General features: G+C 36.6%; 1 protein-coding gene across 1 annotated transcript in view; it reads left to right on the forward strand.

Moving 5' to 3' along the window:
- Positions 1-5,683: 5,683 nt before the first annotated feature.
- Positions 5,684-18,906, forward strand: part of LOC149080238 (TWiK family of potassium channels protein 18-like) — a 31,490-nt gene continuing 18,267 nt past the window's right edge. Inside the window, exon 1 of the mRNA XM_089239318.1 lies at positions 5,684-6,591. Within this exon, the coding sequence (XP_089095444.1) occupies positions 6,057-6,591 (535 nt within the window). The 5' untranslated portion in view covers positions 5,684-6,056. The remainder of the gene's footprint in view (positions 6,592-18,906) is intronic.

Genomic DNA, 18,906 nt, shown 5'->3' on the forward strand with positions numbered 1-18,906 from the left:
CTTATCTTGTTATCCGTTCATATATTAACATGTAGTCGTTCAGTTACTAATTAAAAGTTATATATTTTCAATTTTTCATGCCTGTGCATTCTCGGCCACATCTCAACTGTATAGAATGATATAAATTATGGAAATATTGAAATGATGTGAAGTGTACTATAAGGCTGTATGCTCAAATTATTTATATTTGGGACTGAAAAATCGAAGTTTGTGGGTTATCTTTGATAAGTAAATGTGCCAATTACCAATAAACTAAATGAATGAGGAAATCCTTATCAGTCGTCGATAGGCGGCTTTTTCTCAGCCCAATATATAAAAGGAAATAAGGAAGGTAGAGTCAAGTCGCCAATAGTGTAGATGGTAGCATGCTTGCTCGGTTTGCAAGAAAGCCTAGGTTGGAGCGGAGACCAGATGATTTTTCTTTCCGAGTTCACCTCTGCATAAAATCCAAAAAATAACTGTTTCCTTGATCAATCTTATCGATATATACAGTATATATTCTGTATAAAATGACATGCACTGATTCATCATCGCTGAAGCTACAAATATGAAATTTGGTCAGTAGTTCATGACATAAAAACTCACTAAGAAGGGTTTTTCCTTTTTTAAATTCAACTCCGAAGGGGGTCATAAGGGGATTCAAAAGTATCATAACGAAATCACACCAAGCCGAATCCGCTGAAGGTACAAATTTGAAATTTGGTCGGTATTTTTATTTTGTAATGTTGAGAATGACTAACAAGGGATTTTTCAAAACTCGACCCTTAATGGAGATTCAAAGGTTATATGGAGTAATTATCGCTGAGCCAAAATTGCTGAAGCTATTAAGCCAGTAGTTTTATTTTATGATGTAAAGACACACTAAGGAGGGGTTTTTCAAATTTCAACCTCTAAGGGGGTCATAAGGCGGTTCAGATGTTATTTAGGGCAATCATGGCCGATCCGAAAACAATAAAGCTAAAAATATGAAATTTGGTCAGTATTATATTTTATAATATAGAGACCCACCAAGACGGGATTTCTGAAAGTTCAACCCCCAAAAGGGTCATGAGGGGTTCAAATGTTACATGGGGAAATCATCGCCTACTAATTTTCAGATCACCAAATCCACGCAAGTGAATCCGCGTGGATTACAGCAAGTATAAATATGCATCTATACATGTAAAATAACATGCCCTGACACACTGATTTACCGACCGATTTATCATCACCGAGCCGAAACCGCTGAAACTATAAACATGAAATTTGGTCAGTAGTTTCATTTTATAATGTAAAGACTCAATATAAGAAGGGATTTCTCAAAATTCAACCCCTGTGGGGGAGGGGGTCACAAGGGGTTCAAAGGATATATGAGACAACATCACCGAACCGAAATCACTGAAGCTATAAATATGAAATTTAGTCAGTAGTTTTATTTTGTAATGTATAGACTTCTCACTATAAGAAGGGATTTTTCTAAATTCAACCCCTAAAATTGTCATAAGGGAGAATTTTCATATTACGAAATCTACGCGAGCGAAGCCGTGGGTAACAGCTATTAATAATATATAACGTGATCCTCACGTATTCTCAAGAGATCCATATGATCTGTCCAGGAAATTTGTTAGTGTTAAGCCAGGGCCACACTCGTGTCAAGTCCGGATAATAGTCGTTCGCAAATATTTGCTCCTAGTATTTACGCCCGAGTGGTGTGGTGGTAAGATGCTCGTCTACTACCGTGAAGGGGAGATCCCGGGTTCGAACCCAAGGGAGGATATAGATAAGTTATTTTCCCTAACGAACTTGAGGCGAGCACCGATAGACAGCGCCTTCATTTCCAACCCATCTCATTAATTAATGGTATTAAATTGTGATAGGCCAGAGTTGGTGAAGTAGTGCTTTTTTTTCCAATATTTGTCTTCTGATGTAAAGAAGCGAGTCTGGCGAAATTTTTGCTTCTAGAACACTATGTTGTGATTGGTGACGTTCTTCGACCAATGTGTGGTCAGACGTATTGGAAGATCGAGAAGGAAGACGGCACACTTGAGCTGGAAGGTATTCAACCAACCTTCCAGTATCTAACATTTGACGATCATTGCCAACGGTGGAGCGGTCACACTACTTGCCAATGACAAAACTTTGAACGTATTAGACCAGCCTTGACACGAGTGTGGCCTGGCTTTAGTAGATCCGAACCTGGATTGGAACCCAGACCTTCAGAGGCCAGATCCCTAACCGCTCGACTGCCAGGCGGGGAATGAGTTCTAATTTACATTGAGAGAGAAATTTTTTCCGGTAAACGATGGATTATAATATATATATAACTACGAAACAAAGTTGAAAAGGAACAAAGAGTCACAAATGTTCAATAACCGTTTTTTTTTAACCTATCCACCACGGCCCTTACATTTTTAAAATACAATTTTGGCTTGCGACTCTTGCACTGATGCGGTGACTACATTAATTTTTGTTTCAAAAAACACAATATCTCGGAAATTGAATATAAATATAATCGTATAACATCCACAAATAACTTCAGTTAATCAAATTGCACCTCAACTATTGATCATCAGTTCTGAGAATTCAGCAATAATTTGCGAACAAATATCTGCTTAACATAAGAAAACATAATTACATAGAAGTCGGATTTTGTCTTAAGGAATATTTACTGGGTTTTTTTCTTCTTTTTTTTTTTTGGATGTGGTGCCTTTGCCAGGAAAAAAATACGGTATTTTTCCTTTCGAATGACGCGATTGAAGTTCTGAAAAATCTGTTTTTTCGTAAAAGATAATTTCGTGCACAGAATACGGTCAAAAATTTATATCCCTAAATACAGTCGAACTTGTTTTAAAAGGGATTTATCACAAGCTTTTCTGAGGTTTTTACAAGCACTTGTGAAACGTTGTTTGGAGTGTTATTTAATTGCATTAGCCTTTAAATTTCACGCTTTTTACGATAGGTCAAATAAGAGGTTTGGTAAATGACCAGCAAATGTTTTTTCGAATATGCCGGAGTAAATTTCCTTTGTGAAATTTAACTTACCAGAAGAAAAATCCTAAGTCAGTGAATTAAAAAAAAAACTTTCTTTTATTAATTACAGTTATATATGTATACATGCATTGCACTAGTACTTTCCAAAAGTTGTACGATCACTAAGAGGGTCCCCGTCCCGTGCTTGATTTGAAACGCTATAACAGAGAAGATAAAAATTATACTATAACACAAATACTGTATATGTTTATGAAACATGAAGTGTGCCGTTCGTTATCGTCACATATTTTTGGGAATAAATCATTCCTCTAAGAATGAGGAACACTTTTGTTCATGACAGCGACGCCCCTAGATGCTTGGTCAGCCGAGCAATCACGCACTTTGGTGCCCCCTTATACAGTAGAACCTCGATAATCCGGATCTTGGATCAACCACGCCACGGATTAACCACAGGTGCGGAAATTTTAATTTCAAGTTAATCTCTTCCCTATCCATGTTGTTTTTTTTTTTCATTGGTAACGTAAGATTTTGTGAAGGTTTAGTAATGAAAACAAACATTTCCATTTCGTAGAACCGGATTTCTTAATTTCTTTTAGGGCCTCCTCACACGCGGATACTCAAATTGAAGTCGAGTATCCTTTACTTGAGAGTTGAGTTGACTTAAACGAGTCGAGTTGTTCGTTCTCCCTCACACGGTGCTGCGCTACTAAAAGTCCGGGAAAATGAGTAAAAACAACAGTGTTTAGTTCACCTCACCTTATCTCCCTGTACATTATGAACCGGGGTAGGAGTAGAAATCAATTTTTTAGCAATTCTAGCAGCGAGCGATTAAGTTGGTGATAGTTTAGTATAATTATAAATAATCATCCTACACAATTATTTCTGCCCAAAAAAGAATAAATAGAGAGAAGAAAATTATTGTATATGATGTGCGTATTTCTACACATACTACTAATCCGTACATGCACCTCGTACATATTCCTCTACGGAATTTCTAATGAATCGGCACATGCCGGAATGTGTGTCCTAAGTGTATGTGTGGCCCTAATGTATTTATGTTGTTGAGTTGCGCTTGTTTCGTGTTCATGGTGCCATCCGCGTGTACGTTGAAAATAACATTCATCGTACACTATTCGTCACGGCCAACGAAAATGGGATTCCTGGCATTCTATGGAATTAGAAAAGAGACTTACCTGGAATTAATAAATCAGCTGATTGCCTGGGATCCCTGATGCGTGACTGTTAATAATCCTTAAGGTAAGTGAAATTCATGTTGTAAATATCCAATATTTTTAGGGAGTTGTAGTTCTATAATATGAGGAAGCTTTATTTCCTTTTAAGAGCTGACTATGCTGCTACCATACCGAGAGAAAAAAATATAACTGTGTTTATCTTGGAGGGGGTACCCAGTTTTCCCATATCTTCCCACACGCACGTGTGTGCGTGATTTCAATTTATAGGACGAAAGTATGAAGGAATATTTCATAGTCTATTATCTTCATATATATATGAAGGAAGAGTCGCTTTACTTTTGTTGTGTTCGACTAGAATGCAATATCGCCAGTGATATTCCGTCGCGTTGGATATTTCGTTGTCAATATCTTCGCATGAGGAGCTCCATAGAAATATACTTGTTCGATTCTCTAGATACCGAGTCTCTTATCAGTCGTAAGACTACAGTATCCCCGTGTGAGGAGGTCCTTACAGAGCTCCCCTCCCCATTCTCAGAGGTCCCATGTGAACGCGTTGAAACAACAATCCCCATATACACACATAAGACATAAGAACCGGACAATGCCCTGGTGCGATCAGCATTTGAAGATTTTGCCAATTCGAGGCAATTGCAGACAACGCCAGAAAAAAGCTTCTCATGTATAGGATGTGTTGGTTAAAATGTGTTATTTTTTTTACAACTGAAAGAGACAAGGCTCAAGGATTCTGCTATCAGCGAAGCCCAGTATTACGTAGTAGTGTGGCTACGTAACTGTGTAAATAAAAAAATGCAAAGAAACGTCAATGGTTGCCCGCTTTCGCAGAGAAGCCGTCAATCAATTTTAATCCAAATTAATTCCTACGACGGAAGGGAATGTTTGCAAATAAATGAGACACGCATGTGCTATTCAAATTGAGTTAAGAAATATGCCGAAACCTCTCTCTTTTCTTGCCCATAAAGTTGTTTTGTGACTTTTGATTATCGTCAAATGATTAAAATTTTTGCTCCCTCTCTACCGCAAGAATCTTCATTGTTACAATATACAAAGGGCCGTCATTTCTACTTTTCCGGGGGGGGGGGGGCAAAGAACATGTACTCAATGTATGTGTATATATATATTTGTATATATATACCATTTTTAGTGTATTTTTAAAAGCCAGGGGGGGCAACGCCCCCCCCCCGACCCCCCAAATGACGGGCCTGAATATACAGTAAAAGTATCAAAATAAACAGTTTCGGGAAGACAATTTTATTAATTCATTATCATTTTTCTTTTATTTTTTGTTCTATAAATATTCCTTAGAGACTCAGTGTCATCGGCTTTCTCGATCTCTCTCTTTCTTTAAAAAGAACTTAAAGAATTAAAAGAAAGAGCAATAGTTTGAGAGAAAAAGAAACCAAGCATCGTGTCTTGGTTAGAATGACGTAGGCATTTCGCCAGCAAAATGAGCACGTGGTACCTGAGGAGGGGGCTGTAGAGAACGTATCTTGGTTCATGCTGTAGTTAAACTGATTCCACCGACACACATTACTTCAAACGTGCTGTTGATGGAAGTGGTGTGACATTATGCGAGGCAATCCACGTTTTATTCTGGAGGAGAGATTTTTCTCTAAGGTGCAAACCGAAAGCTTGATGCAGCACCATGTTTCGTGAAAACTCCCCAGACAATTATTGCCCTACTTCTTGAAACATCCCTCTCCCATTTTATCATTCCTCTATGATACATCCATCCACACTACGTCACATTCAAAAGTTTCTGGTCATCGTTTTCTCATCCCGGTGATGCATCACGAGCAATCCATAAAAATGAAAGTTGCAGAGCGGCTGTAGTTTTTTCTTTGAGGAAAAATATACAATCTCTTCAAAGTAAACATGCCGTCGGCACCACCAAGTCCGTCCACAACGTTACTACGACCACCTTCTTTCCATCCCGCTACTGTACAATGGGCACCAGGTGTACAGCCGCGCTATGTTGTGATAAATCCTATGCACATCATCACTCTACAGGACAAGACGAAATCTTTTGCTGTGAGAGTAGTAGAGAAAATCAAATCATTCTCAGAACGATGGTTCAGTCATGTACTGTTACTTATTTTTCTCTTGATCTACGCATCTTTAGGAGCACTGCTGTTTCAATGGCTCGAAGCACCGACAGAGATGGCCGAAAAACTCAGTATGAATCGAACCAAAGAACTTGTTATTGAAGGATTATGGGTGGATGCTCGAGTTAAATACCAAAGTAAAAGTGATTGGTATAAAGAAGCCTTACGCAAAATAGAAGCGTACGAAAACCAAGTAGAACAACTTCTCCGAAGTGGCGTTCCTCTGGACTCGCAAGACTCACAAAAAATCATATGGACCTTTTGGCGATCGATGTTCTACGCAGGGACCGTATTCACAACAATAGGTAAGCATCTGCTTTACACGTTTTCCTTATTATAATGATTTCACTCAATGAAACTGTCTTTCCTCGTAATCACTTCTAATTAGAAACATGGCTTTGTTAGTCCCCACAACGTAAAAAGCTTTTAGTTATGTATCATAACTCATTTGCTCGATACAGTACTATAATTTTCTCTGTACAATTCTAAATTAAACTTTAGTGATTCACGTATGAAAAGCCACGTTTTTAAGGCTGGAATTACACTATAAAAGTTTTGAAGCTTTTTTTAAATAAAAATCCAAAAATTCAACCAATAAGCGTATCAGTTACATTCTCTCAAATGAACCGAGATGAATGAAATACTAGTCTATTTTTTAGATGATTAAGTACCAAACGGTAAATTCAAGCTTTTCCCGAACATTAAATAAATTTTCAAATTGAGTAGATGCAATCACTTTTTCGGGATCTTGCTGCTAATTTTATTCTACTAAGGCCGAGATTACACTATAACAGTATGAGAAAAGATCTTTTAAAAAACTTGGAAACAACCAATAATCTTATCGGTTACGTTAGAGCGATTGTAATCAATATGCTCATTGGTTGTTTTACAATTTTTTTTAAATATCTTTTCTCAAACTTTTATAGCGTAATGCCGGTCTACGTAAAGAAAAACTCATTTAAACAACATTTTATTTTAGATTCAAGCTCTTCTTTCAAAACGGTGGTTTTTACTTTCTACGTGAATGAATGTTTGCAACATCATCACTTATTCGATTCATTCTCTTAGGGCCTATATGAATATATTCTCGGTGAAAATTTTTCTCATTCATCCGCTTCGTAGTAGGTAATTTTGCTTTTGAATTTCATGGCAAATGAAAATTCTTTTCCATTACCAGTCACTTTTTTTTCGATTATTGACCATTTCCGTCGCACCACGGTCATTTTCTGCACACGAGGGCTAATTTGACCAAGACCTACGTTTTGCTGTAGAATCTGAACGGCAGCGTTTGAATTTTTTTCCTCATATATCTCACCGAAGGTTGGTGCGCTAACCTTCCGTGAAAACTTCTTGCGGTAGCGATATGTTCTGCAGTCATCTTGTTGCCGTTTCTGTTGAACCTCTGCTTCTTGAAAGTTTCCTTAGAAGGACGAATAGTATATTGAACTCGAACAACATTTCTGAACATCTTTTAATACTAACTATGAGGGGAGCAAAGGGGGCAACTGCCCCGGGCAGCCAATTTTAGGAGAGAGTAAAGACATCACTATAAAATCATCAAATTTTACAGTAGTGGGGGCGATAAAATCATATTTGCCATCACCTCCACAAAAATTCTAGTTACAGCCCTGCTGTAGGAAAGTATTTTATCGACCAGGACACTATACCGCTCCCATTTTTTCTTTGATACAAAAGTATTTGAAGTATGAGCATAAAAATGTTCCCTCTTTAATAATAAAATAGATAGATAATTGAGAACACAAAGAAAAAAATTATATATACTGTACACAGGACTGTCTTAACACATAGGCTTATCTGGATACGGCCCGGAGGCCTCGTGGCTCTCATGATAATTACTATGATTTTTGGGAGGAATAATGTAAATTTCCACTCAGGTAAGGGAGGCCCCAGAACACTATTTTTCTTGGGGGCTATGGTGATTTCAAGATGGCACTGTCTGTGTGATTCGAATCTAATTACTGCGTGTTCGAACATATTCGACGGTTGAACGTCTTTCTATTTTTCAACAGACTGGTGGTTGTTCTGAATTTTGTGTTTATATTGTACGAGTTAGTTCGCGTATTCTAATGATATAGTATGTGGGATGAGGAATCCCCCCCCCCCTCCGTTGCCGATTGTCAGCAAAAGAAGCAGGAATGGCGCCTGATGTCTCAAAAGATTTTACCACTCAACTGCTTAGCCAAAGCATAGTTGGCAAAAGATCAATTACTCTGTCTATCGTAACTTGGAATTTGTTTGATTCTTTTAACTTCAGACAGCATTTCGAAACACCAGCTCTGGTGTTTAGAGCGATAAAGTTTACGTGAAGCAGAAACGAGAAACTCTCTCCATAATCAATACCACAAATTTGCTGATGATGCAATTGGAAGACACACCCACAGCTTATCATCAGTTTAAATTCTCTAAGTATCACGGCACAGTTCTATATTTCATTTAACAATGCTTCATTGCACCATGTGTATATTGCGTGGAGATTTCAGTCTTCTCACAAATCAGTCGATTTTCTAATCAGCAGTAATGCTGTTAAGTCATATTTCGTACATATGAACTACACGTGAATAATTTAAAATGGAAAGGCTCGTTCATGAGCCTCTCTTCTATGTTTTCGCGCACATCCTTCAAAAATAGAAAGCAGGCTTTCTAACATAGCGGTAATCATTTAACGTGATTAATTGAGGAGTAGCACGTTTCCTCCAAAAATTAACGCTATCGTGTACTAACTGTGGGATAACTAGGATTACTGGTGGGAAAAATATGGTCGTCTCGAAATGGGGGAATAACAACATATTTTGTTGACATAACCGCAATACCCCATTTGTGAGTCGAAAAATATTATATAGGAATCGCTCTACAACTTGAATTCCTTCTTTCATTAGAGCTTTGAAAAGCAATTTTCTCAAATTTTTTAGCATTCATTCAGCTAAAGGATTCGACAAATAAACGGCTCATAACGGAATTTAAATTAAATTATCAGTGACCCTATATTTTTTCCATGTGTGTGTGTGTAAAATAATTACAATAATATTAATAAAGTAAGTTAGTTCTAACAATCGTGTATTTACGCTACGATCACAATGGTCCGCATCTTAATGAGTAATATCAGTTTCCTTAACCGAATGTTTCTCAAACTTTTTTTACCCGTGATTCCCTTATACATCGATATCACCGACTCACTGCGACGCCCCTGACAAAGGTTAGTGATGCTCCTAGGAGCCGCGATGTACACTTTGAAAACCCTTGCCTTAAACTATTTGCATACGCAGTAGAATAAGCCACGAACGGCGCGAGTGTCTATTATCTTCGAGCGCGGAAGAATCTACTTATATACAACACGTAAAACCCCGTTTTTTCATCGATGAATGGTAATAAGGTACAGGTAGTAAATTTAGAGAGACGATGCAAATATGTTTGTTTCAAAAAGTCAACTAAGCAGTTTCAGTTCATAATTTTTTAGACATAGTTAGGCGTATTATTCTATATGTTATGCCATTTCAAATTTGTCTTCAATACGAAATATCATAGTTTAAAAAAACATGGATTTTTTTAAAAGCAAAATCGTCAGATTCCAAGATTACTCTTATCTTTTCGTATATATCATGACACGTGTTTTGACTTTTGATAATCGTGAATATTATAGCCAGAAAGAAAGCTTTGAACAACTTTCTACGTTTAACCATGAACCATAACACTTTATTTTTTTTTTGCAAAGCGAACTTTTTAACGGTTAAATTACATGACTTTAGTTTGAGAAGGAAAATTCCTACGACAATTTAAAATACATTAATCGAAAATACCTTTAGACACTTATGCCAATATTGAAATCAGTGATAGATATACGAAGAACGTAAGAGCACTGGTCAGTTGATTGCAGTAATCATATATCTAGTTTGCGAATACGCGAACTTTTCGTCCAGACTGTGAATAGACCGCGAAAGAATCCAGGAAAAGATGCGGTTCACATGCAGCCACCGTCACTATACCCAGGGGCATCGCCCGTGTTTTAGACCCGAGGGTTTTCGGTTAAAATTCTATGCAGGAAATTTCGATTTCTGAATCAATTCTAGATGCGCTCGAGCTCCGTACTATAAAATAATGTGCACTCACACACCCCCGGCTCATACATCACTGTCTCTATACCTATCCCTCTCATTCATATAAGGTGCATGGCAATTCGTGCCATGTTTTTCTAAACGTTGACTCGAGAATCATTTCGGAAATGAAGCGAACGCTATCGGTTTGACTGAAGTTTATCACTGCTTCAGTGTTTAATGGTGTTCTTAATAACCGGCTTCAAATGTCCCATCCGTATATTAGACTAAGCAACAGAGTGAAAACAGCGAAAAATGTGCCCCATATACTTAATTTGTATGCAAACGATGAAAAAAGTACTCCTCATTAAATATAATCTTAGCTTAGTTGCTTCGTCACTGACTTATTTCCTTTGGATAAAAGCACAAATTTCACGAAAACACGCGTTTTCACTGGTGGTATGCAACTAGTGAATTATTTTCTTCATGGTTGCTTAAATTCTGTATATCACTCGTATTTCACGTTACTTTTCCGGCAGTTAAAAGAACCGCGGTCTAATCTAGTGATTGTTCATAACTAGAACCCGGAAGTTTCGGCACTTCGTGCAAAAAAGCACTAGAAATGCGTAAACTGAACACTAAAAGAAATGCATCTGTAATTAGTTGGAAGAAAGGAAAAATAACTAAAAGCCTAGATATTCAAGTGTCCAAAAACTGGTTAAAAATTGGTTGCACTTACTCCGTCTACCGTTTCAATTACAGCTTGTAATAACTGCAATATTTTCAATATTAAATTGATTTCATGCCAAAAATAAAGTATTTGTGGTCCTATTGATTCCAGTGCCAGCAATACCAGACGAAAAGCCCGTAGAGGAAATTATTGTGGGGCTGCACCTGCCACACGACCCTGATGGCGTCTCTAGTCAATTCAGTCGAATACTAAATATCTAAAATAATTGACTGGTTGTTTGTGGTGTGAAAAAATAAAATTGCCACAGTGTCAGAATCTCTCAACTCCTGCAGGGCCTGGGTGAGCCAAAACGTCAACTGATGACAGCTTGGGACACTGCTAGATCACTATACATTTACAGAGTAAACTCGATAACTCGGCACCCCAAAAGTATCGATGAACATGCTGACTTAATTGGGCATTTTGCCTGTTGTGGCGTTGTATTTGTATTTGTATTAATTGGATGCCAAGTTAGTGAGGTTTTATTTGATCTTATCGCCCCCCCCCCCCACAATTTTTAAACATCATTTATGTCATGTATATGCACTTACAGTAAAACCTCTCTTTTGCGGACACCGTTAGAAACAAAAAAATTCGTCCGTAAAAGAGGGGTGACCGTTGATCAGGGATTTGAAAAGCATACTTTTATTATAAATGTACAAGGAGAAATTATTACTTGGCCGTAAAAGAAGGGCAACCGCATCTGAGGGGTGTCCATCAAGAGGGGTTTTACTGTATGCATATAGTTGAACAATGCCATTCCATCATCTATAAATTAACAAAACAAATTATCTGCAATTTTCTACGAAAGGATTCCCAATAATGTCGAATTATGGTAAAAAAAAAGCATCAGTTTATCGAAATATCCATTAGGTATTTGCAAATGAGCAGTGCGATTGCCGAAATTTAAAGAAGCTTTCATTTTTTTAACTTAAAAATTTCGATCTAAAAAAAACTATTTTTTAACTTATTCAACCTTGTCTCGCTCAAAAATTTCAGCTATCACCCGTGCTTTTCGTAGTCCACAGGTCGAATTTCCAGGCTCCAAAAAATGTAAAATGACCCTACGCCCCTAAGGTATGAGAAAGTACAGTATTTTCGACCAACAAGCGATAAAAAAAAGGAAACGAAGACTTGTTGAAATATACGACAGAAATATCGTGAAAAAACTGGCCAAACTACGGGCAATTTCGAAAAATTAGTTGTGATAACAAAATGTAAATCGTAGTCGACTTAAGCGTGGTTTAACTGTCTTGTGTCGAATTAAAGAGGTTTCTCCCCATTGAATTTAGTATTATGTCACCTAAAATAATAATAAATGTCGAGTTATCGAGGCGCTGCTGTACAGTGCTATCAAAAGCATGATAGAGAGAGGAACAAATTAGGAGGAAAATTCAATGCATGAGCAAGATGTGTTTACAAGGAGGAAACAAAAACGACTCTCAGCTTCTCTCATACATAGCTGCGCGTTTGTCTGAAACAAAAACATTCATGTCTAATACATCCGGCCAAAGAAAAGTTAATGCAGGGCAGCACACAGAAGAGAAAACTCTCAAGCACTTGCACCAATTCGCGTTCAAATGAGACTGGAAGTTCGGGGCTGGGGGGTTCTTACTGATAATAATTAATACTAGGAGTCAGAGATTTTAAAAAGATCAAGTCTTGTAAAATTTCTCCAAGCTGAAAATATCCAAGTTCTACCGAATATGGCTTCTGAAATTTACTAACAGCTTAAAATAAGCAATTATGACAGGAGAAAAAAAAGTTTATACAAAAAAATGTTCGAAAATAGCCAAAAATAGGCATTTTGTCAGAACTCTTCCGGGCTCTATTCATAACCCTTCTTTCACGGGAAATTGCGTGCATTGTTAAGGGGTACATTTATTGTAGAAGGTTATTGCAACATAAATAACTTCACGTTGTGCTAAAAACTACTACTACCAAACCAGACATGCACCTCTTCCATATTCCTCTGCGGACCTTCTAACGAATTGATACATGTTGGAATGTGTGTGTACGTATAGTGAATCTATCGTGAAGTTTGTTTCTGTGTAAAGCTTGTTATGCGTAGTGCTGCTATCATATTTCTTAACTATGAGTTTTTTCTCAACTCATAGTGAGTGAAGTGTTAGGAATGAATAATTATACCTTTATAGGGCTGTTGCTCTCTGCAGTGAAACTTTTTAACTGGGAGATCGCTCTGGAGTTGGGAACCGCAGAAAACCAACTTCAGCCGACCACCACTGTGGGGTTTGAACTGGGGTCCTCGCGATGCGAGTCCGTCACTAAGATCACTCGACCACCACAGCGGCTGTGCTAAAAACTACAGCCACTCATCTTACCTCACCTATAAATCCATTTCTTTATAGAAGGTGCGTAGGTAATAAGAGGTATGGCATTTTACTGTCGAACCGTTGATCTTAGAGGCACACTTCCAATTAGAAAAAGTATCCAAATAACGTGTAGTACTCACATAATTATGTCATTCATGTTTCAAAGGGTTGTACAGTTATTAAAATTAAAAAAAAAAAAAACTTTTCATATGAACACTCTTGCCAAAAAACTCAATAAGAATTGTAGCCCTGCCTCTACTGATGCCAAAAAACATTCCACGTTTCTAAGCGCAGTATTCGCTGATATATTCGAATTGAAAAAACGGGGGAAAGTTCGGGAAAAAATAGCATTATATATAGCCCCGTTCAATAGAAAAAGCGAGTTTAAAATCCGCTTCAAGAATTTTCACACCAATGACTACTCTCCATTTCTTTCCTTACGAAGCAAAAAAGTCGCTAAGTGGGTGCTAGAACTCCCAATGCTACCACAATATTTGAACGTGTGAACGGGGCATATACATAAGCGGGTAAACCGTTTTTTACCTGCATTTATACATATAATGCTGTTTTTTCCCCAACTTTCCCCCGTTTTTAGAATTTTAGAATTCGAATATCTCAGCGAATAAAATAAATGTGGGTAAGCCGTTTTTTAACCACATTCATATACAAGGTGCATAGCAAAAAGGGGGTCATTGGCGTACGCAAGGGGGTATGGGGTTCTAAACCCTCCCCCCAGAGCCGAGATTATAGTGTTATTGTGCAGGAAAAAACGTAAACCCCCCTTCAGAAGAAAAAAAATTTTGAACCCCCCCCCCCCCAGAGAAAATTATGTGTACGCCTATGCAGGGGGTATGGCATTTTACTGGCGAACCGTTGATCCTACATTTATACTTCCAGTTAGGAAAAGGTATCCAAATATCGTGTAGTAATCAGATGTCATTCGTGTTTCACAAGTGGTTATATAGTTATTAAAATAAAAAAAATACTTTTATAATGGACACCCTACGCCCAAAAACCCAACTACAAGGTAATCCCCAATTACTACCCAGAGTCTGTCTCGCCAACAAAATACACATTAGTAATAATGCATTTCTAAGTGTAATATTCGTTGAGATATTCGAATTCGAAAAACGGAGGAAATTTGGGAAGGAACAGCGTTAAATGCGGGTATAACGGTTTTTCCGCATTTAGAGCTGTTTTTTTCCAAATTTCCTCCATTTTTTCGAATATCTTAGCGAATATTGCACTTAGAAACATGGAATTTTTTTGTTAGCATCAAGAGAGACAGGACAAGAACTCTTTCTACTTGGGTTTTTGGGCACACGGGGATTGTAGTCGAGAATTCATCATTTTTTGACTGTCTTTATCATACTCCTATAGGTGGAGATAGACTTGAAATTCTGGGGGCACACGATGACGATTGGGGGGTATGATGATGAAGATGTCAATTCATATATACGCATCTACATTAGATCACCGCATTTGACGCTGACGCATCTCCGCCATGTCTGACCTTAAAAAAAGGGTTTCCATCTCCATCCAATACAGTCGAATCCCGTTATAACGAACTCCAAAAAACCTGAGAAATCACTTCGTTATAAAGGAATTCCAGGTTTTTGCATTGTTCCTATGTAAACTTATCTGGGGATTAGAAAAGTTTTCGTTGAAACGAGATTATTTTGCTATAACGGTATTCGTTGAAACGAGATTATTTTGCTATAACGGTATTCGTTGAAACGAGATTATTTTGCTATAACGGTATTCGTTGAAACGAGATTATTTTGCTATAACGGTATTCGTTAAAACGGGATTTGACTGTATTTGTTTTCTACTGAATTTTACAAATATTTTACGAGTTTTATTAGACCTATTTTCCGGTTCTACAGTGTTTCAAAATAGTAACAAACGATTTACGAAAATAATTTTCAACTATCCACGGTGTCCCGAAATTCAAGAAAAAAAAATGTTGTTCATTCACCGATGACTTCAGTTTTTACAAGCTCAAGGAAAATAAAAAAAAATTATTCACACAAGAGCTGTTCAGAAATTCGTTTCATTACACTTAACCCTAGAATGGTAAAAACCTAAAAAGTTCTATTCTTGTGATACCTATACAAAACTACGTCTCTTAAATGTTTCTCCCTCATACCTTTAAACATGGTGAAAACTATGCTCTAGTAGAAATAATCGTTAAAAATACTCTCTCTCTCTATTTAATTATTGATTTATTTCAAATGTTTTACACATATTTTTGATTGTGTATGCTATCCTATGCCAGTGTCAAGTTTTACATATCTTTACTTTGCCTTTAATTGGAAATTAAAACTCAAATTTTAAATTTCAAAATTCAAAAAATTTTTAATTCAAAATTTAATTTTAATTAAGTTTGAGTCAAAGAAATCTGTCTTTTGCTTCATTCCATGAACTGAACAGTTTTCTTAATATGCTGTAAAACTTCTCTTTTGTGGACACCACCGTGACAATAAAATTCATCCGTAAAACCGGGGTAACCGTTAATAAGGGGTTTGAAATGCATACTTTTATTATACAATGGGAAATTATTATTTGGCCACAAAAGACGGGTGACTGCATCTGAGGGGTGTCCGGTAAGAGGTGTTTTACTGTATATATATCTTAAATAAATATTTTTATTCAATTAACATTGACGTCATGCTATTTTATTATGCGCAAAAGCTTCTTTTAATGCTCTTTTTTTTGAACATGTGTGCAAAAACTTAAGTATTAAAGATATGGAAAATATCCTACTGACATAGGAAAGCATATACAATCAAAAATACAGTATGTGTAAAAGATTTGAAATAAATCAATTTCTAAATAATATTTTTAAAGACGTTTCTACTAAGAGTATAGTTTTCGCCATGCTTAAAAGTACGACTCCTTAAATAGTGACGATTATTGTATATCTCGGAATAAGCGACGCTGTGATCACGTTCTTTAATACATAATTTTAGCGTTTACGGCACAAGCGTTAATTTTTGTTTAGGAAAAAGAACGCACACAATTAAAACGTTCTTTTTTTCACTTTTTCCCTCTGTAGTGAGTATGCTAATGTTACGCTTGTTCCTTAAAAATACGATAATTAATGAAGGATTAAAAATATTTCAACGACAATATTGTATAAGCAAAAAAAGTTCTTTTTGTTCTAGTAATGAAATTATTTAACTTGAGTGAGTCACCACAGTCGGTTGTAGGAAAAAAAATAGATTGACTCATCCTAGACTTTGTTTTGTTAATATAATCTGAAGGGAGGAAGAAAGCACACAATGGAATAGTTCCAAATTGGCTCAAACTGGTAAAACTAATAGCATGATCTATTTATGCTAACCCTGATGGGTCTCGCGAAGTATTATGCAGATACTTAGGACTTGAAGAACGGGTCGGTAATTAATTTGTTTTATAGTTCACACACACACACACACACACAGCCATCCTCTAAAATTTTTTCAAGGGTTAGCACGGGAAAAAAAAGTCATGCGAAAAATTGATTGCTCCGAGAATTCCTACACACTTTTGACTCCTTGTGACTCCTACACACTTATCATCATTTGGCTGCGAAAGACGGGTGACTTTTGCGGTCAAATTTAATTATTAACTATTAGCTAAAAATATTTATAATGTACAGATATATTCATAATGAATTAAGAAAATTCTATGGCATCTTTGGATCCTGAAATCTGTTTGCTGTGTTTTCTACAGGGGTAATTTTTGCGACTTCATATATTCTTTACAATACCGACATTACCCGCATTTCACGCTGTTTTTTCCAACTTTTCTGTCTTTCATTCGTGCAAATGCAACCAATGCCCTTATTGGTTGCATTTTTCAAGTTTTATAAATGAACTTTTATGAAACTTTTATATTGTAATCCCGGCCTAATTCAAATATCTCAGTGAATATTTCACTTAGATACGTAGAATGTCTTTTGTAGACATTAGGAGAGACAGGGTAACAACTTTCTAATTAGGTTTTTGAGCACACGGGGACTGTATAAAAAGTTAATTCCTTCATTTTCTTATGTGTACGACCAATAAAATAAATTTCAGTTTTTAAATAACTGTACGTCATTGTCATGTGCAAAATAAAGGGTTAAAGACATACTAACCTCGACAACCGGTAAAAATTGATTAGTTAAAAGTATGAAATTATCAGTTTTTCTCATCATAGAATATAATTTATCATAAGCAGGCCGTATATAACTAAGATTTTTGCCGCTCTACAACTTTAAAATTCGGTAATTTCACAACACGGTGTTCTTTGTTCCCACCAAAAAAAAAAACTGCCACCGCCTAAATTTTTCCGCCTAGGGCAGTGTGTTGCGTCTCCCTCCCTCCAGTTCCGGCCCTCTCATAAGTGTGCTCAACATGTTCATGAAATAAGAGATAACACCCGTGATGACAGGCCGGGTTCCCATCACGACGATGAGGAAATGGAAACTTTCTAACACTATAAATTGTGCCCCTTGTGGATCGATTTTTCGTACGAAAAGCAAAATATTTCCGGCGCTATTTACTAAAAGTGTATACTTTTGGTAAGAAGCAGCTTTAGGCCTAAACTCCTCAACTGAATAATTGTAGGTGGTAGAGAGAGTGCATCAGACTGTGGTCCGTATCCAGCTCGATGAAATCACTTTTATTTCCCCATCCAAAGATGATTTAAACCTTTCAATTTTTCTTTGCTGAACTTTTAGTGGCGTGTACGAACATCACATTTTCATTATATTAAAATATAAGTAAAAAACAATGTATAAAACAAATCAGTTAAATATTATAACAAAAATGTGTTTAAAAAATTACCCCAAGACCAATAATGTTGTATATCATAATTCTTTAACACATCTTTACTTCGATACTTGAATAGATATTCAAATATTTTACAACTGTTTACGATAATCAGCATGCATGATTTTTTTTCACACAAAAATTTTTTTGTCTTTGTCGATTTGTTATCGAAAAATGCATTGATAAATTAGAGAAATTTTTCACTAAAATATGCAATAATTTTCTTTTACGTTTTCAGAAATTTTAAATCGTGATCTACTTTTAGCTGTTTGGATATTTCAGTTCGTGCTTTCGATGTATAAATTTGTTTGTTTAAAAAATAAAATCGTTTAGGGGATTGCATTGAGAGAGAAAATAGCACGATTGCACATTTGAAATTGAACGCGTAACAGTGGTGGAAATACTTACCTTGTTTGCACCGCTGTGTTCGATGATCAGATACGGAAAACAAGAAAAGATCGTTTAGTAACGCTTATTGTAAAAGGGCTAAAGCACCGCTTGATTGTATAGAAACGGTAGTACAATCGCGAAATATAGCGATGTGAACTTCCAAAAATATCACCCGCGCGGGCCACCGGCTTGAAGTTTTGTCGACACGATCACGTTTTTCGCTACACTGTGCTAAAGTCGCTTAGGCAACAGAGCCTGGTTGTATTCGGTTTTACCCTGTCAACCCTAACCCTATTTTAAAATAGGAGTCAAAGTTTGA

This window comes from Pholcus phalangioides, unplaced genomic scaffold (genome assembly GCF_987345545.1).
Source record: "Pholcus phalangioides strain wild (caught in Gottingen) unplaced genomic scaffold, Ppha-v1.0 ptg000011l_1, whole genome shotgun sequence".
In the NCBI taxonomy this organism is placed as follows: domain Eukaryota; kingdom Metazoa; phylum Arthropoda; class Arachnida; order Araneae; family Pholcidae; genus Pholcus; species Pholcus phalangioides.